General features: G+C 30.7%; 2 protein-coding genes across 4 annotated transcripts in view; one reads left to right on the top strand and one right to left on the bottom strand.

Moving 5' to 3' along the window:
• LOC129911528 (flotillin-2) overlaps window positions 1–25724 on the bottom strand; it is a 269812-nt gene that overhangs the window by 72257 nt on the left and 171831 nt on the right. The gene's annotated exons all lie outside the window — the stretch shown is intronic.
• LOC129911523 (glucose dehydrogenase [FAD, quinone]) lies at window positions 9905–14613 on the top strand. Its single transcript, XM_055989345.1, has 3 exons — window positions 9905–10131; window positions 10203–10336; window positions 12955–14613. Exons 1-3 carry the CDS (start codon window positions 9978–9980, stop codon window positions 14536–14538), a joined length of 1872 nt encoding a protein of 623 aa, XP_055845320.1. The 5' UTR covers window positions 9905–9977; the 3' UTR covers window positions 14539–14613.

Below are 25724 nucleotides of genomic sequence, written 5' to 3'. Positions count from 1 at the left end.
TAGGAAGTTATGATTTTGTTATTGTTGGAGCGGGATCTGCTGGATCGGTGGTAGCAAGCCGACTAAGTGAAAATTCTCATTGGAAAGTTTTAGTCCTTGAAGCGGGAGGTGATCCACCTTTGGAATCAGAGGTAACAAGAATTAGTTCTGAACATTTTGGAAGATCATAATTTAACTAAGTTTAATTTTAGATTCCATCTCTTTTCTTTACAATACAACATTCAGAATTCAATTGGAATTATTTCACTGAACCCAATGGCAAAAGTTGTCTGGGCATGAAGAATCAAGTATGCTATTGGCCCAGAGGAAAGATGATTGGTGGCACTGGTGCAATTAATACAATGCTGTATGTTCGTGGTAATCGAGATGATTATGATAATTGGGAACGTAAGGGAAATACGAATTGGGGCTGGCGTGATGTGCTTCCTGTTTTTGAAAAGTCTCTCCGTCAGAGTGAACAAATCTATTCAAAACCAAGAGGAGGAATAACTCTTAATCACTTTGAAACAAGTTTTCCTGAAATACGTGATATGCTTTATAACGGAGCTGAGGAATTGGGAATTCCAAGACTTGAAATTATTCAAGAAGGTGCTGATATTGGATACGCAGATATACCGGGAACTTTTCAAAATGGCCGACGAGAAAGCACAGGAAAAAGTTATTTGGCAAAAGTTAAAGATAGACCAAATCTGCATGTGATTAAGAATGCAATTGCAACAAAGATCAATTTTGATGAAAAACAACAAACAGCTATTGGAGTCACTTTTGTTTACAGAGATCAATATGAATTTACTGTCAATGTGAATAAAGAAGTTGTACTTTCAGCTGGAACAGTAGATTCACCAAAATTATTGATGCTTTCGGGTATCGGTCCAAAAAATCACTTGCAATATCTTGGAATTCCAATAGTTAGAGATTTAAGCGTTGGTGACAATTTGCAAGATCATGTTGCAATACCAATAGTATTTAAAATCAACCATAATAAAGTAAGGCACGAAACAATGAAGGACCGCCTTGATGCAATTTACACATATTTAACAAATCAAACAGGATCATTGGCAAGTAATGGAGTTGCTCCAGTGACTGGATTCATAAATTCCGACAGCACTTCATGGAGCCCTTATCCGGACATTATTAACCATCATTTCTTTATGCAAAGTGGATCTTCAAGCTTAGACACTTGGTTCAGTGCTATAAATTTGTCAGAAGAAATCGCCGACAGTATTCGGACTATTTATGAAAACGACCATATTATGATAGTTTATGTCGAACTCTTGAGGCCAAAGTCGAAGGGAACTTTACGCTTGCGTAGCGCTAACCCAAAAGACCCTATTCGGATTTCTCCCAACTACTTTACCGATTCAGGTGACATAGAAACTCTTTTGCGGGGAATAAAATTTCAAATGGAAATGGAACATACATTTCCATATCAGGAACAAGATGCAAAAATTATACAAATCAACTTGCCAGAATGTGACCAATTTCTATTTAAAAGTGACGAGTATTGGAGATGTTACATAAAGTACATGGGTACAACCGTGTATCATCTGGTAGGAACCGTAAAAATGGGACCAGACACAGATCCAGGCGCAGTTTTAGATTGGCGTTTGAGGATAAAAGGGATGAATGGATTGAGAGTTGCTGACGCTAGTATTATGCCGGACTTAGTAAGTGGAAATACAAATGCTCCAACTATAATGATTGCGGAGAGAGCTGCTGAATTTATACAAGAAGAATATTATTAACGTGCAAGAGCATACCAGAAAGAAGATAAGAGGCTTATTTTTAAGAACTTTTTATTACTAAATCAGAAAATCTTTTTTGTTTTTAAATAAAGGATTTAAATATATAAAATCTACAACAACACAAAATAACGAAAGAAATCAAAATCATTATTTTTAAATGTTTGTAAAATATGTCAAAGAATTCAAGGGATACCAACATTTTGAATCTGTTAACGGCAGTATCTGATGTTTACTTTTAATTAAATCTACTTGTTTCTTAAATTTTAATTAACTGTTCATATATTTATTTGTGTTTTAATTTATTATTTTTTCTGAAAATAGAATCTTTTATTCAAACAAAAGGAAACAAACGTTTCTTTTTTATATATAAATTATTTTAGGACTACGTCGAGGGAACTTTTATCCAGGCGCCACAAAGTCTCAAATAGATTTAATTAAAGTAAAAAATATCAGCAGTCGTGTTTATTAGATTTTTGTCTGCTTAGACACTGTCTAACTTTTTTTTTTTTTAATTGCGGAAAATGTGCTTTATTAAATAAAAATAAATATCACATTATTCACGGTTAGGATAACCTACTCCAAGTTTGGCAGCTGTACAACAACAATAAACAACGTTTTTTGAACACATTTTTCAAATTTAAACAGTTGCTTTCAAATACAAATTATGGCAGTGCCGTAAACAGAATCCAAACGCGGCTGAAGTCAAAATTTTTTGTGCGGTTCATCTTTCCCGGAAGTAGATATTTCATAAATTATACCAACCAAAATATAATTGACACTTTTCAGACAGTCCATCTATCAGGTAACTTGTTACACAGGAGTTAAGTCCATTCTTTTGAGAAGTATTACTAAGCGGCGTTATAAATACTAATTCTTTTGCCAAAAAATACATTTTGTGTATAATTTCGGTAACGATAGCGATAAGTTGTTGTAAATTTTTGTACAGTAATACCCGCTTAAGAGAAACGGCAAAATGTCACAGTCCCTCTTTCACTTTAGCGGGTTTTTCAAAAAAGCAAACCCCGTTTAACTGAAAAAAATATTTGGGGATCAGAAAAGTTTTTCAGATAAGCGGGTTTTTCTCTCAATCGTGTTTCTCTTAAGCGGGTTCTACTGTATTAAAAGCTTTTGAAAAAACTTATATCAATCTATTAAAGAAATCATACAGTGTCTCTCCGAATAAATCAAAATAATACTATATAGGGGCGACTTTTAATAGTTGTAAAAATGTAACATTTCTTAATGAAAATGGAAACTATACGGGTCAAAATCATGGCGGTGGGAAATTTCAAAATAAGAATTATTGAAAATACAACGGTTCATATATTTAATAATGTTATTTTATTTATCAGTTTATAAACGAATAGAACACAAAGGAGTTTACTGTTTTCGATTTATTGACTAGCAGCAGCAAATATAGTAGATCTATTTAAAAAAAGGAGTTGTAAGTTGTAATATCTAGTCCAAATTATAAAATTGTATTAAATGAAGGAGAAAACAGTCGGTCACGTAATTCTGTGTGTTTTTGTGTGTGTATGTCTGTATGTGAGTGTGCGTAGGTGGGTGGTTGTGTGTATTTCTATCTCAAGCTACAGCTATTGGCATAATACAAAAATTGTTATCCTCATGAAACTTTGTAAAAATTTTATTTCTCAATAAGGATATTAGGATGAAGGTTGAAAATAGTCCAGTGCATTTATAATTGATTTTTCGCACTCGTGAAATTCACCTTTTGCCCACCATCTTGGATTTTAGTTTTTTATTAAATATCTTGACTTCTGTTCATCTTAGGTAAAAGTTGGTTGTACAAAATCCGTAGACAATTAAATTTTGCGTCTTCAATGTTAAGAACATTTTTTTCGATATTTTGAATATTAAAAAAGTTACAAGCCAAAAAAGTAAAAAAAAAAAAAAAACAAAATAAAGAAAGTTCTGAAGTTTTGAGCACTTTTTATTAAAATTATGAAAAAACCTTCCGAGAAAAAATTGTTCACCTTAAAATTTTCTACAACTTTGTAATATTTTTCGATCTAACTTCAACTTTGGAAACTTTTATACTTTTTTTGGACTTAAACTTATCCTTAATGTTAAAACTACTGTGTTGAATGTACCAATATTCAGTCTGATGCGATTTGTTTCTGGTTTGCATTTTGTTTGGCTTTTTCGACTGGGCTTATATAAGGAGTGCCAAATAGTGATTCTCCAAAAATAAACATACATACATATTTTGTTCCAAAAATTTCGCCTACTGAGTGCACTTGTACACACTTATTTTTGACAAAATTCCTACTTTTACATTATTTGATATTTTTGTTCAATTTTAAAATTAAAAAAAAAGCCGTTTTTAATAACTATTATTTCTTTTTATGTATTTTATTTAAGTTCGAGTTTTTACATAAGAATATATTATAAGCGATGTCATCGGCATTGACCTGTCCAGCCCAATGTATGCACCAATCCTTAGGAATAGGCAGCTCTCTAGTATCAGCTTTAGTTCAAACTTTATTAACAGCTCAATGTCTGATATCTGCTCCTGAATTGTGGCCCAGAGATTATGGAAATGATATTCTCAACAAGGGACTAGGAAGTTATGATTTTGTTATTGTTGGTGCGGGATCTGCTGGATCGGTTGTGGCAAGTCGACTTAGTGAGAATCCTCGTTCGAAGGTTTTAGTTCTTGAAGCTGGAGGTGATCCACCAGTGGAATCTGAGGTTACAAAAAATTATAATAAGAAAATTATTTCAATGTTTAAATCCTTTTTCTTTACAGATTCCAGCCTTATTCCTTAATATTCAACATACAAACTACAGCTGGGATTATTTTCCAGAAAAAGATGGTAAAAGTTGTATAGGCATGAAAAATCAAGTCTGCTATTGGCCCAGAGGAAAGATGATTGGTGGAACTGGGGCTATAAATGCAATGATGTATGTTCGCGGTAATCGTGGAGATTATGATAGTTGGAAACGTAAGGGAAATACCAATTGGGCATGGCGGGATGTGCTTCCGGTTTTTGAAAAGTCAATTCTTCAAAGTAAACAAAACGATTCGGAAGATAAAGGTGGTCTCAATGTCAATAAATTTGAAGTAAGTTTTCCTGAAATACGAAAAATGATCTTTGACGGAGCTGAAGAATTAGGAATTGAAAGGCTTGACAAAGTGAAAGAAGGTTCTGATATTGGATATACAGCTGTTCCAGGAACAGTAAAGAACGGACGACGAGAAAGTACTGGAAAAAGTTTCTTAGCAAAAGTACGAGATAGACCAAATTTTCATGTGATCAAAAATGCAATTGCAACAAACATCAATTTTGATGAAGCACAGAAAACAGCCATTAGTGTTACTTTTCTTTATAAGGATCAATATGAATTTACAGTAAACGTTACAAAAGAAGTTGTTCTTTCAGCTGGAACTTTAGAATCACCGAAATTATTGATGCTTTCTGGTATTGGTCCTAGCAATCATTTACAAAACATCGGTATTCCAGTTGTTAAAGACTTACGAGTAGGTGACAATTTGCAAGATCATGTGGCAATTCCTCTGATATTTAAAATCAACCACAGTAAAGTTAAGCGCGAAACAATGAAAGACCTTCTTGATGCTGCTTACACCTATCTTACCAATCAAACGGGACAGTTAACAGGTCACGGAACGGTTGCAGTCACTGGATTTATAAATTCAGACTGCACTTCAACAAGTCCCTATCCTGACATAATTTACCACCATCTATTCATGCAAAGTGGATCTTCAAGCTTGGGCACTTGGTGTAAAAGTATTGGTTTGCTTGATGAAATCGCTAACAGTATTAAAAGTATTTTCGAAAACAACCATATTATGGTAGTTTATGTAAATCTCCTACAACCAAAATCAAGAGGAACTTTACGTTTGAGGAGTTCCAATGCAAAAGATCCTATTAAGATATTTTCTAATTATTTTGCCCATCCAGAAGATATGGAAACTTTACTGCGTGGAATTAAATTTCAAATGGAATTGGAAGAAACGTATGCTTATTTAGAAAAAGGTGCACAAATTGTACAAATTGACTTGCCAGAATGTGACCAATTTAAGTTCAAAAATAACGAATACTGGAAGTGTTATATGAAATACATGACTACAACTCTTTATCATTTGGTTGGAACAGTAAAAATGGGACCAGATACAGATCATGAGGCGGTATTAGATTCGCGTTTACGGGTGAAAGGAATGAAGGGATTGAGAGTTGCTGACGCTAGTATTATGCCAGATATAGTCAGTGGAAATACCAATGCTCCGACTATAATGATTGCTGAAAGAGCTGCTGAATTTATAAAAGAAGAATACGAGCAATGACGAGGATGTGAATTAAGTGGAATCAAATACAATTTAATTTAATTTGTTAACGATGATGATTATAGAATAAAATAAGACGTTTAAAATAAGCCTTATTGAAAACTAAAGCCACTTTTACTTTCTACTAAAATTCAATTCAGGTGGAAACGCACTTCTACTGATTTCACAATTAGAATGACACGGTGGTCCCAATCTACTGACGAGTTTATTTTTGAGAACAATATTTTTGTGTATAGATAATTTAGTAATTTCAGTTATTCATTTATTTATGTTTATATATTTGTATTGATATTTTTGATGTGAAGTTTTTAAATCTATTATTTTTGCATAACTCACCCAATATCTTGTCTTGAGGGCTTGATTTAACTTGATTATGTTAAAATTTCTATTTATTTGTGAAGAAACAAGTTTGAAATTTTCCATTACCCAACTGACCTTGTTATTTAAATATGTTGACGCCTTGTTCTGAATAGCTTATTAGTTGGGGATAAAAGCTGGTTCTTTATTAAGAATTGAATAATAACACATTCTATAGTCATAGCGTAAGCTTGTGGAATGATAACGGTTAGTGTTATAGTTCCACAAACAAGTAAGAGTTGTTCTAAAAGAAAATATATAAAAAAGAAGGAAATGATTCTTATGAGTCTCAGCTTCTTTTTACAGTTACCTACTCAGGGGTTTGTATGTAGTAGGGGTGTAGTGACGAAAAATATTATTCTTACCACTAGCAATTGTCATTGCAGTGGATAAAATCATTTCATTGCCGATTGGACGTCAATGAAAAAAAAAGTTTCTTAAGAGGACGCCATCTTGAAATTCAATAGGGCTCGAAATTTTCTCAATACATAAATTGAAAAATATATTTCCGAAGTCTATTCCTGAAATTATTTTCCAGTTTTGAAATTTTTCTATCTACTTTTAAAGTTATACCGATTCTTTGTAAGTAATTCTAACATTTAAAATTTAGCGGCCACGGGTGAATATAATGATAGTCTTAACATTTTGAGAACCCCTGAGCTTGGCTTTGATACACCGTTCATTTAGTCATTTTTTGGTTGGGTTAAATTTACACATCTTCCAAGTTCCAATATTATTTGACTAGTAAGCAGCTAAATTTTCTTTGTCGTTTTCGACACCAAAAAGGTAGAGATTGTCAATTCTTCTGTATTTTTTTATGTTTGTTACCTCAGAACTTTGGAATGGGATAACCAATTTTGATGATTCTTCCATAAATAAATAAAATAATAGGTAGATAAATAAAATAGTAGCTTGACATTTTGGGTATCAAGCCATGAATATTTCTTGGAAGGGAAGTCCTTTGACAATCTTCTAAGGCTGTTCCGATAAAAATAACCGCACGTTTGTGGCTTGTCTTAGGTATGTTGATAGTGGCTTTGTTCAACAAGTTGTGTCAACAAATAAATACGTTGTTGTAGCATATTTTTTTTGATTTCGTTATATTTTCGGAAAATTTGTCTTGTGTTTCCACACCCCACAGTAAAGCAATTTGATTTTTAGAAGAATGTTCTCTTGAAAAATCTGTAATTTTTGTATTTCACTTAAAGATTTATGTATGTAGGTATTTCTTAACACAACTAGAATCTATAATTTTTCACATTCACTTCACACAACACTTCTGCTTAAGGACCCCGTTCTGAATTATTTTTGGTGTATAATGAGATAATTCCAGCTCAGAACAAGATTTTCTAGGATTCGTAAAAAAATCGAATTCGATATAACAATCAGACTTGACATTACGATGAAAAAGAATGCAAAAAAAAAAAAAAAATGGGTCGCACAATTCTATAAGTTGGTAAAGCAACTTTGCTGTACAAATAGAATTTCGGATTTAAATTCAATAGAAAATGCCTGGGGAACGCTGAAAAGACTCGTTGACCGAAATCCAAAAACTACGGTGCAAGAAGACTAGGAAACAAGACCACCAAAGCTGAATTCGTAGAATGAAAAGAGGGCTGCAATCCGAAACATGCGAGGAGCTAATACCAAGTGTGGAATAGGATTATTGTTTCTATTTTTTTTATGTTAGTATTAGTTTTCAGAGCGTGAATTTCTTCGGAATCAAGTGGCATGCCTCGTTTTGAGGTCAAAATCATTTGAAACGGTTTAAGTCATTATAAATGACAAAAAAAAAATTATAATTATTAATGAATTACTTTTATAAAAGGTTTTAACACTACAGCTGCAATCGCATAAGAGCAAGTACGTGCGACCCGAATTTTCAATGTACGGGGTATTTGCCCTTCTTCTCATTAACGTTGAATTTTTATTCCCGGTTCTCGGAAAGATTCAATTGAGATAACACTTTTTTACTCAATTTGTTTTCTTTGCAACAATAGAAAAAAAAAGCTTACTCATCTGCCTTGTCTTTTATTTGATAAATAGATTGTAACTATCTTTAAACATAATTAACAAAAAAAATTCTATTTAAATGATACATAAGTACCTACATACTTCAAGAGCAAATTATTGTGTTTTTTTTTTATTAAAGATTATATTTATTTACGAACGTAAGCCACTTTAAACGTATTAAATTAATTGATTTTAAACTTCTCTAACTAGAAATCGTAACGTATATCTAAGATTAATTGTTTTTGCTTTTTTCATTTCGATAACTACTATCGATAACTTTCGATAACTAACATCACGCATAATATTATGGTTTTATTTTGACCTTACGGTAAGATATGATAAGGGATTTTATCGAACGTGAACAAAAACTTCTAACTTGTTCGAAGATTTTCTTAACGATTTTTTTGTTTTGTTTTTAATCTTTAATTAATCCGGCTTAAAGTTTAAACCCATTTGAATTTTTTTTAAATACTAGAAACACGTGTTGATTAGCAGCTAGAAATAACAAATAACTTATTATTTAATCAATAATAAACAACTAAACGTCACCTGTTATAAAAAAAATAAAAACAAAAGCAATAAATGATTTTTAAATGCTTGCAACGAAAAATCTATAAGCTTTCAAATAACTTGAAGTTGTATTCATCTCTCAAAAGAAGGCGAGACTATTTGCATTTCGTTGGATTATCAAAGCAAACAATTTGCACACAACATATTTATACTCCACCTAACTTTTATTCTAAAATATGTACCTCCGTATACCCTCCGATATCGTCTAAGTGTATCTTGCTTTTAAATGTAAACAAATAAAACTTTTGCTATAAATAAATCTCAATTTTAAATCAACTTGGCACAATCGGAGAACAACAATAATAGCAACAACAGCAAAAACTGATAAACCTACCTATAGAATTTATAAGCAAATAACTTGTCATCCTACTTGCTCTATAGAAAGCTATACTACCTCAAGATCAGGGATGAATTTGATAGAATCAGTGAAACAAAGTTAAAATGTTCTTGTTTTTTACCAGACTACGGCACAGTTAAAAGAAGCGTTCAGAAATTCATTCATTCCATCCTAACTTAAAAAAAAAACGATTTCGTAATTTGACAAATGAGATGTAGTTGAAAGCGTCGTCCGCTGGTAATAGGCAGTTTAATATTGCACATTCTAGTGGCAAAAGTCATTAACTTAAAATAAATAAAAAAAAAAAACAAAATAGAAATTTATCAAACCTTTTTTAAGTCGGTGAACTGAGGTCCTAATTGCAAATTCAATAAGTTAAAACATCTAGAATAGTAATCTGTCAAATACGCCCATGGTCAATACCAACACACATAGGGGTGTGTAAATGTTGATTCTTATAAGGGTAAAAATATCAACAGCAATTTAAAAAAAAAAATTGTTGTTATTATTCATATGGGATTTAAGCTTTGAAGCAAGTTGGGGACTACTGAAATATTCAATCAAGTAGTCGCGAGTGTTTCTCAAGACTGTACAGTCAAGTTTTTTTTTTTTTAATAAACTGAAGATCATGGAATTCCTTCCACCGGAATGTGCAGCTCGTTCTGCCGGACCGGCAAACAAATTAATGTCCTTGTTGTTTCACACATTAATTAGTTCGTATTGTTCAATATCCGAGCCATCAATGTGGCCAATGGATCATGGGCACACATTGGCAACGAGAGGTAAGACAAGATCATCTAAGAAGAGCGCAAATGGTATTAATACGATAATTTTCCTCTTGGTCAAATAAAAGGATTGGATACATATGATTTTGTTGTGGTTGGAGCTGGATCAGCAGGTGCTGTAGTCGCTGGACGTTTATCTGAGAATCCCGCTTGGAAAGTTTTACTATTGGATGCTGGTGGAAATCCACCAATTGAAGAAGAGGTAAATTTATGATTTTTAAATTTTTTTAGCGTGATCGTCCTGAAATTTTTTGAATTTAAATGATAATGTGGAATATGGAAAATAAGAATTTGCATTTTTATCTAATGAAAAATGTGTGTAATTTCTATGACCGGTTAAAATTATTTAGTTTTTTTTTTTTTTCAAACCAAGTTTTATTAAAGAGTTCAGTTTAATTAATTGTTAAGGTCAAGATATTATTGATGCGTAGTTAATGGAATGTTATTCACTTATTCAAACGTTGCTTACATATTTGAATTAAATTTTTTTTTAACACGTGGTGTATATTGACTGTGGTCGCTGGTTGTAGGCAAAAGATTTAAAAGTGAATTTGATATGTAAAGTGATTTTGTAAACTTTAATAATCACAAAATATTTTCTTAGCACTTTTGTTTTTTGATTATATTCTGATTTAGCGTTAAAATTTTGGTGGAAACAGTTGTGTTCTAAGGTTCTACTTGAAAAAAAAAAAACAAAAAAAAACGTAGCTTAAAAAATTGTTAACAGGACTGAAACTAAAAAAAACAAAAAATAATAACACAAGCTCAGTTATAGAAAAAAACAGGGCTATTGAAAGTCGTCATTTGAAGGATAAAAAAATAATCAGATTTATAGTTGAAAGATTAATGTTTAAACAGGGTTTTTCCCCAAATAGAAATTGATTTTTTCAAAAATAATTATTTTTGATCGTTGTCATAAATTGGTTTGCTTTAGGATTCGAATTGAGATCTAAATCCATTAGAAAAGTATAATGCTGGTTTACCGAAAAATTTAATATTAAGTTTTTTTTGAATAGGTACCATAAAAATGTTTTATTTCATGTTTTTTAAATCGCCAAAATATAAAATTTTCGAATGAATATTGACAAGAAAGTCGCCTAAGGACGGAATTCGACATAATATTTTACATAGATGATAGAATTGTATGCATATTTTAGCCTTAAACTTTACAGAATATGCAAAATATCGGTTGAACAACGAGAGTTTTTAACCATTTAGAAAAGGTTTCTATGTACTGGCGATTATTTGAATTATGGCACTTCGAATTTTTTTAGAAATTTAATGACTTAAATGCTTATCCTCGGTATATTTGTAATTGAGGTCAGTTTATTGTTATAGCCTGTTTCTAATACAGCCCAAATGAGATAATTACGCAAATTATTTCATTTCGAGTGTCAAATTCTTTAGAAAAAAACTGAATTTGAAATCTGAACTTACCACATTTGTGAAATATTTTCATTTGGGCTCTAGTTAAAACAGGCTATTAAACATTAGCAATGATTAAAGCCTTTAACTGGATCAGTATATAATCTATTTCCTTATCATCCGCCTACACATCCACGGATCCACGCCTTTGAAGCATGTAGGCTACATGGAACTTTAACCTCGAGCTACAACAATCATTTTTAATATAATTAACCTCTATAAAAGTCCCTCTTAGCCAACAGGCCTTATCAGCACCACCGAATTTTGTATTATTTTATAGGAATCCAAGTATTCGTGATTTGACTGCGTGTGAATTTCTCGAACAGCATTAGCGAAAAAGACTTGATGGACACTTTTTTGCCAATCATCAAAAATTAGAAGTTCGTCCAACAACACCAAACGGTTTCTTCTATTCAAAATGAGTTAAACTTTACTGATAAGATATATTGGCTAAAAGTGATAATCATTTTCTAGCAATTTCTGAGGAGCTGATTAACTAATTAATCTAATCAACTATCACTTCCCGAAAAAGATAAATAATTTGTGTGTGTTTTTAATAGCGCCATTTAGAAATGCAACAGCTTTCATAAAGTTCTAAAAATAAATAATTTGCAAATTTTAACATGTTTTCAAATTAGAGATGACAGGTAAAAAATATTTGTTTTGTTTATTACGAACTGTAAAGTTAAAAAATGTATGGCATAACAAAGAGCAGTACTGTTTAATAAATAAAACAAATAATAAAGCAGCTTGATATGTGATTGACATGTTGATTTAATTTTTTCGCATGCATAATGTTTTCTTATCACAGAGTACGAGTACGCAAACAAATTAATGCATTTTTATGAACAGATATACTATACATAAGTATATTAATTAATTAATTGTATTTTGTTCACTTTTAATGATGTTTACTGTCAGCGGTACGAATTTTTATATTTAGCAAATTATCTTTGTGAAAAATATATTCCGCTTGTTATTCCTTCCCACGTTTAACTTTTCAACGAAAACAAGGTTATCTTTGTTTGTGCAGAATAATACACAACAAATCAACCTTTATGAAGATTGCAGTTCCTGTTACTATCGGATTTTTCAAAAATTTATTATTGTAACCAGCTTTATTTCAATTGCAGGTTTATGTTCCTTATCACAAGAACTATTTCAGAGTTATTTATTGGACTTTTCCACTTTTTACCAGTTTTCAATTATTATTCGATAGAAGTTAAACTTAAGAATTCTTTCCAAGAAATATTTCCAATACCATCATATTTCTGTAGACTTGACATTTTCTAACTTTCCATTAATATGTTGACATACGACTTTTCGTGAGTTAATCAAACATGTTGCTTCCGTATGAAGAACTTTTAAACCTACCATCATTTCTTTTCATTATAGGTTGTTGGTTGGCACATTAGTACTCAACATTCCCGTTGGGATTGGCAATTCCAAACAGAACCAAATGGCAAATCATGCATGGCAATGAAAGGCGAACGTTGTCACTGGCCTAGAGGAAAAATGCTTGGCGGTACAAACGGTATGAATGCTATGATCTACGCCCGTGGAACTCGGAAAGATTTCGATGACTGGGAAGCTTGGGGCAATCCTACATGGGGCTATGATGATGTTTTGAAATATTTCCAAAAGGCCGAAAATCTTCGTTCCCCGCGAACTGGTTATACCGAAGGCGATCATGGCAAGGGAGGGCCAATGGGTTTGAATAATTTCGTTAGTGACAATGAATTCCGTTCGACAATTCGTGCTGGTATTGAAGAATTGGGTTACCCTACTGTGACTGACTTTACCGAAGGTTCATTTGTTGGTTATATGGATGTTTTGGGAACTCAGGAAAAAGGACGTCGAATTACAACAGTTCATTCGCATATTCTCCCGGTGAAGGACCGAAGCAATTTGCACGTTATTCGAAATGCTCAAGTGAAGAAAATTAACTTTGACGATAACAAGCGTGTTACTGGATTGACATTTGTTCATGAAGGTACCAGAGATTACACAGTGAATGTTCGCAAAGAAGTTGTTGTATCTGCCGGATCGATTGGCACTCCTCAAATTTTGATGCTGTCTGGTGTTGGCCCCAAGGCTCACCTTGAGGAACATGGAATTCCAGTGGTTGTAGATTCACCAGTTGGTAAGAACTTGAAGGATCATGCTAGTCTTCCGATGATCTTCAAGATTGACAAATCGACTGCCAGTCCAGCTGATCAAGAGGAACTTGTTGATGCAATGTACAATTTGCTTATGGGTCGTCAGAGCAAATTGTTACATCATGAAGCAACCTCATTTACAGGATTTATCAATACCACAGATCTTAAAGGGCCTAATCCAGATATCCAAACAACACATTTCTTCAGTCGTATGAATAGTCCTGAATTGAAACATTACGTGGAAGCAACTGGATACAATGAAGGTGTTGCCAAATCTGTTCTCAGTGCTAACGAAAAGACTAACACTTTGATCATCTACATGCTTTTGCTAAAGCCTAAATCAATGGGTGAAGTAACTTTGGCAAGTGCTAATTACTTGGATGCTCCAAAAATGCAACCAAACTACAATGATGCTGATGAAGATCTTCAAACTTATATCAGAGCTTGTAATATTTACTCGAAATTAGTTGAAACAAAGGCTTTCAAACAACGTGAAGCTGAATTACACAAGCTTGATTTACCTCGTTGCAATGATTTGCCATACAAATCAGATGAATATTGGAAGTGTTATACTTCTTATATGACAAAGACTGTATATCATCCTGTGAGCACAGCCAAAATGGGACCCGAGACTGATAAGTTAGCTGTAGTTGATTGGAGACTGAAGGTACGCGGAGTTAGGGGTCTTCGTGTGGCCGATGCAAGTGTTATGCCTGATATTGTGGCCGCAAATACAAATGCAGCTACTATTATGATTGGTGAGAAAGCTGCTCATATGATTCAGGAAGATTGGGCGGGCAAGACAAAGGATGAGTTGTAAGTCCAGTTGTTGTGGATTAAGAAGTATAGTAGTGTTAAAGATTTTAATAAAGTGTTATATTTTTGTACGTTAAAACTTTTTATTTGGTTTTTATTTTGTTGATATTTTAAGGCTAGAAAGAAACTCAAAGGAGTTATGGAATGCATCATAAATGAGATTTTTCTGCGTAGTTAGGTGGAATCAAACTGAATGTAAGTTCAGGCTTTAAGTTGAAGATAATTTCATTATTAAAAACAAGGGCAAACGATATTACAATGTTCCCAATTATACTCGCGAATGAAATCCTTGAAAATTTTTAGGATTAGAAGAATTCATCGAAGAATCTTCTTTCGCACTCAATCAGTAAAAGGAGTTATGAAACACATACACAGATTTCGTGGGCTAAAATAGTTTCTAGAAGACGTTTTCTTCAACGCTTGTTAAACCGCTACAGAAGCTTTTACTAGAAAATTTTGAACAGGATTTTCCGTCTGGTTCTGGCTCCAAAAGAAGTACGAGACTTGATTTCTCTTACTAAAGTGTATTTAAAATTTACAAAAATCGTAGGGTACAACCCTAAGAAAAAAAAATATTTTTTGAAAAACAAGTTTTGATAATAATAAAGTTGGTATAATATTTTTTGTTTAAGAAATAGTTGAAAACTAAATTTAAAAAAAAAAATCAGTCGAAAAATTGATTTTTCAAAAAATAGAAAAATATTTTTTTTTAAATTCAATTTTTTTTTTAAATTATTTTTTTTTATTCAAAAGGAGAATGGGCATTTTGGACGTTGAGCGGCCATCAATAAAATTGGTATCAAATGAAAGAATTATAGCCCAGGAAAAACTTTTACTATGGACGTTTCGCTGTATTGCGTTAAAAATGCAAGATAATGCAGTATTAGTATTGTTAATGCATTGTTCAATGTATGAAGGAAAAACTGATTTATATTTTTATATGGAATATAAAATATGATGCTCTGTCATTTTCCCTGAGCATGAAGACATTAATCTTGAAAATCCGACCAATAGAACTCATAATATAAGATTTTTAAGACAACCATTTCAGGTTCGAAAGTTTTCAAACAATTCAAAGTAACAAAAAATTGAACAACAAAACTCTAAAAATAGGCTTGAATTTGTTGTTTTAAAATGCTTATAATTTGGGTTCTAGTGGTTGGATATTCAAGATAAAGGTCTTCAGACTCAGGGAAAATGACAGAAAATAATATTTGCACTTAAAATACACAATTGAGTTATAACATTGAGACATATATAAAGTGTTAAATGCAAAAATGCATTTTATCCGTTATTGAAATACGTCACAGGGATAAAACTTCTGCACAATATATGTAAACCTTAATTACATCAGAAAATAACAAATTCATTCCTGGCCGCGCAACGTCCACGTTTCATACAAACTTGCACATTCTCCTTTGTTGTAAAAATTCAAAATTGTTTTTTTATTTTTTTGAAAATTTTTATTTTGACTTATACGAGTACAAACTGAAAACAATGTGAAAACTATTTACTCATTTTACTTATTTACAGAACCCGGATAGACCCTCTGTACATTCCATTTGAGAGCCTTTCATTAAAAATTGCTATTTTTTAAGCACTCATGTTTCTAATAAACACAAAAGATGTCTATAGTCTTGCTTAAATGTACTTCTGTTTTGCATGGCTGTATTTTTTTTTTTAATTCAGTGTATTTTTTTTAATTAAGTGTGCAAAAGTGCACACTTAATTTAGTAAATAATTCATTAATTAAAATTACTCCAAAAGAAACAAATTTTGCAATGTTTACCCTAACTGTTATAATCTTTAAGAAAGACACTAAACGGAATTAAGTTGATAAGAAGTTTTTGCAAGTAATAATTAACCACACGTTCGACATTTCCAAAAACAAAAACAGCTTAAACTATAAAGTCATTATTTTGGCGGCACCCAAACCGCATAATGGGCCAAATCATTTATGGGCTCATAAAATATCGCCGAAATAAAAAGCGTGAGTGAATGTCAACAATTGTACATTCGTTACCGAAATTGATTACACAATTGAAGTTTAACTTTGAAAGAAGGTAGGTAGGTAGGTACCTACTTCATGTCAAGTAATAGAAAAAGGAGAAAAGTGGGTTGGATCGGTTCATGAAATTTATTTAAATTAAATTACATTGAAAAATTATTAGCTTGTTCAATATTCTTATGGCCTTTTACAAAACACTAGATTTTGATTTGCAAATAAATTGTTGTTTTAAACAGGCTATAGAACAAACAAAAATTAATATTTTTCTAGAAGCAAGTTGATGGAAATTGCAAATGCAAAAATTGTAAAAATGGGGGGCAAATAATGATGAATACAATTATAGTTTATATCTTCTTTATTTGCTCTATAATTTATTATTGATTTTGTTGTAATGAAATTTACCCCATCCACTCTTGTGTACCTTATTTTTAACATACCTATAGACAAGCAACTTGCTTTCACCCTAAGTGATGATCAAATAAATAAAAACAAACTTTATGGTTCTCGGGGCAGTTTTTATATTTTAAGGTACCTGAATCATGTGAATGTAATACACTTCAAGCGAATCTATGAGTATTGGTTTAGGTTTTTTAATGAGCGGATAATTTCAATTGTGATTTCATTATATATATGTGTAATTATCAAACTAACATCAACTCGTCGTGTCAGTCGGCCGGTCTTCGGCTTTACCTTGAATTTATTTTTCGATAACATCTATTTTTTCTGTCGGTACTTATGATGGCATAGTTATCAAATTATTTGATTTCGTTACTCACCTGGAAAGAGAGAAAAAAAAACGAAAGTGAAAATTAGATAATACAACATAAAATGTTGTACATTTTATGAACACGAGTAAGAAATTAGTATTTAAAATAAAAAAATAAATAGGTTTAAGAACTTATATTATTGACCTTATGAGCCATTTAAAAATCTATTCGGCAATTTGTATTTTTGCTGCGTTATAAAAAAAAAAAAAAAACAAATGCCATTCTTATAGTTTTTAAAACTCAGCAATCAATTCTTTTTTCATAAAGCACTTATAGCGACCAAAAACATAATTCTATAAAGTCATACAATTTAGACGTATTCTTATCATCCTTAACTTGAACTTTCCATGATATTTAATTTTAATTTGACGTCAATATTTAATAAGGTAGCTTATCTTTAACTGAATTTTAGCTGAGATTAAAAAAACTTGAAACCTCACAAATTTGCCATTCACTAAAAAACCCATTACACTGGTCTGCAAAATTTAACTTTTTTTTTCTCCTTCAAATAATTGTTTGATATTATGAAAGATTAGACTTTCTTGAATCTAAATCTGGTTTCAGAAAAATTCTATCAGGTTCCATTTTCGTAAAAATGATTTTTGAAAAATGTGGGTAGTTTCTAAAAAATCACCCTTTTAGATTCATTTGAACTTGTATAAAAATAAAACTATTTGTCGCATTGAACTCAAATTTGGAGGACTTATTTCTCATAATATGACCTATCGATTGACACCAAATATGTCCTTTTACATTAATGTTTTACTCATATTTTAAAATACTGATTGACAAAAAAGCAGAAATATCGAAATCCTTCACTTTTTAGTAAATTCTACATGAACAAAAACACCTTAATTAAGGAAAATGTAAAATATCAACGCCCATTATACAGGGTGTCCCACAGTCACCGCCCCAAACGAAAACCATGGATTCCTGAGGTCATTTTAAGTCGAAAAACTTAAGAGGTAATTTTCTCGTTTTCGTCCCGTTTTCGAGTTACCACGGTTTTTATGATTTTTGTTCTCTTTTCCCTTATCTAGCTTTATCTTTGCCAAACTACGTTTGATTTGAAAATTTTTTTTTACAACCAATCAAGAATTTATTACAGTTTAAGTTTGTCTCAAAACTTTTTTTTCTGCGGACAACCGTTTCTCCACAATTTGGCATCAAACACAATTTTCTTCGTTTTTTAAGTTGTTTTTTACACTTTCATATCATTTAAGTCAAAAAAACACGTTAATGAGTATTAATTTTTTGTGCTTTTTATTAAAGCCCAGTTTATTTTCATAAAAAAAATAAGTTTTATTTCATAAAAAAGGCTACTGAAAGTAATTAAAAAAAAATAAACAAACTGAGTGAATTAAAAAAAAAATAATATTTAAATAAAAAATTAATTTAAATGAATTAAAAACTTTTTCTGAGCTATTGTGGTTAAGAAAAAAAACAAATAAATAAAGCTCAGAAAAAGTTTTAATTCATTTAAATAAATTTTGTATTTAAAAATTATTTTTTTTTTTTAATTCACTCAGTTTGTTTATTTTTTTTAATTAATTTCAGTTGCCTTTTTTATGAAATAAAACTTATTTTTTTTTATGAAAATAAACTGGGCTTTAATAAAAACCACAAAAAATTAATACTCATTAACGTGTTTTTTTGACTTAAATGATATGAAAGTGTAAAAAAACAACTTAAAAAACGAAGAAAATTGTGTTTGATGCCAAATTGTGGAGAAACGGTTGTCCGCAGAAAAAAAAGTTTTGAGACAAACTAAAACTGTAATAAATTCTTGATTGGTTGTAAAAAAAAATTTTCAAATCAAACGTAGTTTGGCAAAGATAAAGCTAGATAAGGGAAAAGAGAACAAAAATCATAAAAACCGTGGTAACTCGAAAACGGGACGAAAACGAGAAAATTACCTCTTAAGTTTTTCGACTTAAAATGACCTCAGGAATCCATGGTTTTCGTTTGGGGCGGTGACTGTGGGACACCCTGTATTTAAAAAGTCAAATATGTAAAGAAAACTATTATAAAATACATTAAACAAAGTTTTTACGTGTTTTGTAATTTTATATATTATTTTTCTATTTAGAAATATCTTATTTGTAATAAACCATTTGATAAACTGCCTTGTAAAGCTTCAGATTTATTTCTCCTAAAAACAAAAGTATACTTTTCTTATAGTTTTTGATGTGCTGAGTTAGAATCCGAAGTCAAAAAAATTCTATCACGTCAGGATTTTGAGATATTCGCATTAAAGTATCACAAAATCAAGTTTTATCTTAGAAGATCTCAAAAACCAGAGCTAACCGAAATTTTTTGAGTTCGGATTCAAAATCAGCACACTAAAGTCCATTAGAAAAGTATACTTTTGTTCTGGGGAGAAAGATATATTAATTTTTAGAGATCAGTTTCTTTATGGTAAGATATGCCAAACCTACTAAACTTACTAAAATTAAGATATCTCGGAGAAGAAAAGAGATTTTGAGAAGGTTGAAACTGAATTTGATAGAAAAAAATAAGTTCTTTCATAAACCGTAACAATTTTAATTGAAAAAGATTACATTATGCCAAAATATTTCTTCGAAAACAGCAAAAAAATGGGTTTTTGAGATTTTCTAACGGGAATATCTAAAAAACGTGACGTGCTAGGTCAATTCTGACTTCGGATTCGGAATCAGCACACAAAAATCCTTTAGAAAAGTATAGTTTTATATAAAGGAGGATTTCCTTGCAGACCAGTGTTATCGGAATATCTGAAAAGCTATAAAAATCCACTTAAAGTGTAGTGATAATTTGAATGAACGCAAGCTAAGCATGATTTTATTCTTCTTTTTAATCCGTTTAATATTATTTTTTTTGTGTTAGGAAAAATATATTTTGAAATATTCTTTTTCTTAGAAAAATTTTAAATACGTTTTTTTGTTTTTTTATAAAACTACCCAAAACAAACCTTTTAGCATTTATAGAAAATCATAATCTTATCACTTAAGTAGGTGTATAAACATCCGAGTAAATATACAAAACTAACATTGCATAACCACTTACGAACATTTATGTGTATAAAAAAAACATCAAAACATTCATCAACTTAAAATTTAAGTTCTTTTTTATTTACTTTGTCTCTATATTACTGTCAACAATACGAAGAGCTACTTGTATTTGCTTACTCTATGTCACATTAATTTATTTCATTTTAAGCTCAAAGCAATTAAAAAATATATAGAAACAAAAACTGTTGGTTAATAAGCGAGAGGCAGCAAAAAAAAAAATTAACTAAATTAACTTTGGCCTACAACTTAATTACTATACCTCACTTCATGACATTTTACCACTCTATGCAGGGATAGAAAAAATAAAGACATTAATCATCTGGAGTAGTAGTTATAAAATACGTTTTGTTTAAAGGTAACAGTACAAACTGTTTTTAATAGATGTAAGGCTTTATCATGTTGTAAGTGTAATGAACTGATCATTTTGACCTAGTTTGTGAAAATTGACATTGAAATGGATATCGATGCGATAAAGAAATATGGTCAATTATTACTTAAGGATGAGACCACACATAAAGTTGTAAACATAGTAATACACTCCTGCTCAAATTTAACGCACATCATATTTATTTTACAGAAAATTCCTACTATTACTTTGTCTCACAGTATCGTGGTTATTTTCTCAAATAAGACAGGAGTGATCTTAAATTGAAGGTATGGAGTAAAATGTTTGTGGGGAAGATTTGGAGAGATATGCTGAAGTCTATCTGTCAACCCGCTAACCTTTTAGAGATGAGTCATAAATTTTCATGAAGTAAACTCTGCTTTACAACACCTACGGAGTTAGTGAGCTCTCCTAGACCTACTTTAAATACCCAAAAATACTTGACTGATATCCTCGAACACCATGCGGTTCCAATCACCCCTAGATTTGGTCCACAGTTCAGTCTGATGCACGATAATGCATGCTAGAGTGGTTTGAAAATATCTTCAAGATTAAAATATGCCACCCTGGAATTGACCACACAGATATTCGGATTTGAATTCAATAGAACATGTCTAGGAAATGTTGAAAAAAGTGCATTTGCGGCCGAAATCCACCTCCAAGCATTCTTGATCCACAGAAAATTGGAGTGAAAGAAAAGTTACAATAAAACCTTCAAATGTTAATTCGTGGAATGAATAGATGACTCCAAGTTGTCATAAGCGCTAGAGGAGACAATGCCAAGTATTGAATAAAATTATTGGAAAGAACTGTCACGTGCTTCCATTTTTAAAATTTTTTTTTCTTAAAAAACAAAAATTATTTTAATATCAGTTTTCAGACCTTAAATTGCAAAATTTGGTTCATCTTTTTTTTGGTTGATAATACTGTTGCAGTTTAGCATTTTTCTGACTTGCTTAATAATAACCAAACACAAAAAAATACAACAAATAATTTAAAAGCCATTTTAAATAAGATGTAGGGGTATGACTAAAGAAGAAAAAAGTGTGCGTTAATTTTGAGCAGGAGTGTATAAACAAACAAAATATGCTTTAATATGCAGTTACTTGTAGGTAATTTTAAATCTTTTTATTCGTTAATAGAATAATCATTTTTAACAAAAAAACAAAACCTACTTCCATGGATCAATACTCATAGTTAATATAGCCAGAACTGAACGAAATTGAAATGGGACCACACTGCAGGCACCAGCTTTCTAATACAAAAAGAATTATCAAAATTCTGACTTCAAATTTCATATTTTCAAAATTCTACTTTTTTAATGAAAATTTTGGGGGGTCGTTCCGTAATTTTTAAAATAATAATCAAAAAGACGATAATCACCTCACAGTTTGAGAATCTTTCAAGCTTTTTGAAATCATGATTGGTTCAATATTTGCAAAACAGTTTATGTAAATAAAAGTTTTCATATCGTTACAAGTCGTATTAGTCTATAGTCTAGGTGACTTAGTATTAGTAGTTGCCTCTTAATCGGGTGGCCGAGGTTCGCATCCCGAAAATGAAATTATTGTTTTTTCTGTAAGTCAATAATCGTCAATAAATAAACGATACCTAACTAAATTGGTCTCGTTTTTGGAGAATTTTTTCGTTTTAGGGTGCAATATTGAATTTTATAAGTGTTAGGAATTTATTTAATAATCACCGATCAAATTGCAAACTCCACAAAAAAAAAAAAAAAAAAAAATAATGACTTATTTCTACAAATAACCACTGTACGACTTTTCCAAAATTGTATTCATATCGGTTCAGTTACATATAGCAAAATGTTTCGACGCACTTATTTTGGAAAATGAAAATTTTTTAAAATTACTTAAGAGACGCATAAGAAGGCAACTTAGAGACAAATCAAATTCTTTGTCTCTTCCAACGATTCTCAAACTGTGAGACGATTATCGTCTTTTCGATTATCATTTTAAAAATTACGGAATGGCCCCCCTGTTTTTCCAAATTCTGCTTTTTTCTATTCTGTCTTCTTAAAATTCTACCGGCATATATTTGAACAAAAAATTTTTTGTTTAACTGTAGCAAATAGTTTTTAAATGCATAGACTGACATTTATTAAACCAACATATCGTCGGTGAAACCAGAAAAGTGTGTAACTCCAAATTTTCTGAAAATTAGATTTGAATGCCATCTATTAGACAAATCTAATATCTACCGTTCCTTAAACTCAGAATCCCCTTAAAGTTCATAGTTTTTATTTTATAAGCAAATTAGAAAATGAAAACTCATACAAATGCCTTCAAAACGATTTTGTTTTTTTGCTCTCCTATAAAATTTGCTAAAATGGAGTTACACACTTTTCTGGTTTCACCGACGATATACGAGTATTATGTATTTATTAGAAACGATATGGTATGATAAAAAATAATTTCTTTTCTTATTATTTTTTTAATGTCCATCTTTATTTGATAAATTACATAATAAATCAATTATTTTTTCGAAAATATTTAATATTAAAAACCTTTTCTTAATATTTTCAAATTTATTGATTTATCAAACAAAAAATTAATTATGCATTCAAATGACAAAGTAAGTGAGTAATCAAATAAGCAGAAAACTTTGCGAGAAGATGGTTTAACAGAATACTGCAAAAAATTAAAAAAGGGTTTTAAAAACGCGCGCTTTTTAATATTTTCCACTTTTCATTTTAATTTTTTTTAAAAGTTCTTAAAGAAAATTTTAAGGTGTTTGAAAAATCAGTTAGATTTATTTTTATTCTGTATAGGTGGGCACTGCTATCTATATTTAAATGCAGTTAGTTGTCCCACAATTTTTAGCGAATCTTGTTACGTGTTTTTAAGTAATTATTTAACGCTAACAGTTTCTGAGCAGATAGCATTCATCAGAGGGAAGATACCAATTTTCTTAAGAAAGAATAACGGCATGGTTCTCGTATATTTCATATTCCTCAATTTCTAGAATTAACGAAACTAGACAGATTTTGTTTAATTTGTGTAAACTTCAACTTAAGTTATTAAATTATATTTAATAAATTTAAATTTATCAATTTATGTATGTGTAATGCTGTATGCCCTACTTAAGTCCATAACTACTCTTAGGTCAAAAACAGATACATTCTTAGATAATTTTCTTTTACACACATTTATAGGATTGCATCATACATCAACACTTTTTTTAATTGTTATCAATTAAGGTAATCAATATGACATTTAAAAGTGGAGTCTGTCAAGATCAAATCTGAAGGTTTTAACGAAGTCTTTGGTAATAATTATATAGTTAATAACATAATTTTCGCTATAACCAGCCTATTGATTAAACTAAAGTTGGTACCTGCAAATGACAAAATAGTTTAATGTTCACAAGAAGAATATTAATAGGGTGATTCGTATAGGATCAATTTGATTTTTTTTTTTTTCAAAAAAGGCTCCAACGATTTCTATAGAAAATTAGCTTTTTAAGCAATTTTCTGAAAAATGAGTCTTATTTTCTTCTGACTATCCCGCTTTTTATAAACCCGATTTTAAAAGTTACCTTTTGTAATCTCGATAGCGACCACTTGTAAAGTGTGTTAAAGAAGAATTAAAAAAGTCCATATTTCATCCAATTTTAGTCGTAATATTCAATATTCTGGTGGTCGCACGAAGATAAAATTCTTTTTTTCTCTATGTTCAATATCTACCTACAAATTAATCCTCATACGATAAAAGTAAGCTTTATAGTAGAAATATCAAAAATGTCGTTTTTTTTAATAGAACAGTTTTTCCAAATTTTGTTTACAATACTTTATTTTTTTTAATTTTTTAAAGGACCCGTATTGATGGAAATTAAATTTTCTAAGAAAAGTTACTTGCTTGCAAAACAACGAGAAAAAACTTTGAAAACTCATGTCTCGAAAACCGATCCGTAAACATTTTTTTAACCCTTTCGGTACCAGCGTTACTCTCATGTAACATTTTTTTAAAAATTCGTAAAACATATTAAATTAAACAATTTTTTAGGTTACGATGGCTTAATTGAAAGATAATAATGCCTAGTTACTGGATTACTACAAAAAGTTAGTCAAATATCATACTTTTAATTTTTTTTATTGAGAAAGGGACTGAAATTCACATTTTTTTTATATATGGTCATAATTTTGAAAAAAAGATATAAAAAATGTTAATGCAGAAAGTGTTTTGTTTTTTTGCTTAGAAGAAGTAGCATACATCATAGTTTCATAAAAAGTTATTTTCTCAGTTCTCCGCCTTTTTTTGGTAGTCATAGGCAGTGCATGTTACTTACATGTAACATGAGAAAAACACATTAGTTTTGTTATTTATTATTTTGGAAAATAACTTTTTGCTATTCATAATTCTTAGTTGTGATGTATTTGACCCGATAATACCAAAAAAACATTTTTTAATATTGATTTTCATAGCTTGGGTTCGAAAGGGTTAAGATACAATTTTGGAATTTTGTGGGTTTAAAATATTATGAACAGTATAACGGTACTTGGTGTCTAAAAATGTATTTATTTTTTTGAAGTGTTTTGTATAACTCCGTTTTCTAAGCACTTTTTACTCTGAAATATGCAATTCATATCATCACCTATTGTCTTAGTTTAACACATATAAAACTCTTGAAATGGAAATGACGAAAATAAGTTTTCTCGAAATGTTAAAAGACTTAAAAAAAAAAATTGTAATAAATGGTTTGCAGTTCGCACCTTCTTAATATGTTTTTTGTTTCAACACAATATGATCTGAAAGCAACAAGTTGTGATAAAGGTATGCAATCCGAATACAGTAAATTAACTTCTTTTTCTTCGTGATGGAAATTTTTCAACATAATTTATCACCAGTTGTAATCTCCATCAATTAAGATCATTATCAGGCCATTGCCTGAAAATTAAGCCAAAATAAAATTTAATCACCTCGTGGTAACAGATAAAGCGTAACGACAACCACGACGGTCACT

This window comes from Episyrphus balteatus, chromosome 2, assembly GCF_945859705.1.
Source record: "Episyrphus balteatus chromosome 2, idEpiBalt1.1, whole genome shotgun sequence".
NCBI classification, from domain to species: Eukaryota; Metazoa; Arthropoda; class Insecta; order Diptera; family Syrphidae; genus Episyrphus; species Episyrphus balteatus.
The sequence above is the reverse complement of the archived record's forward strand: the minus strand, read 5'-3'. Positions and strand labels throughout refer to the sequence as shown.

Coding starts and splice junctions, on each gene's coding strand:
- LOC129911523 (XM_055989345.1), top strand. CDS start 9,978: ATGGAATTCCTTCCACCGGAATGTGCAGCTCGTTCTGCCGGACCGGCA. Junction 10,132..10,202: donor GCACACATTGGCAACGAGAG/GTAAGACAAGAT, acceptor GTCAAATAAAAG/GATTGGATACATATGATTTT. Junction 10,337..12,954: donor ATCCACCAATTGAAGAAGAG/GTAAATTTATGA, acceptor TTTTCATTATAG/GTTGTTGGTTGGCACATTAG.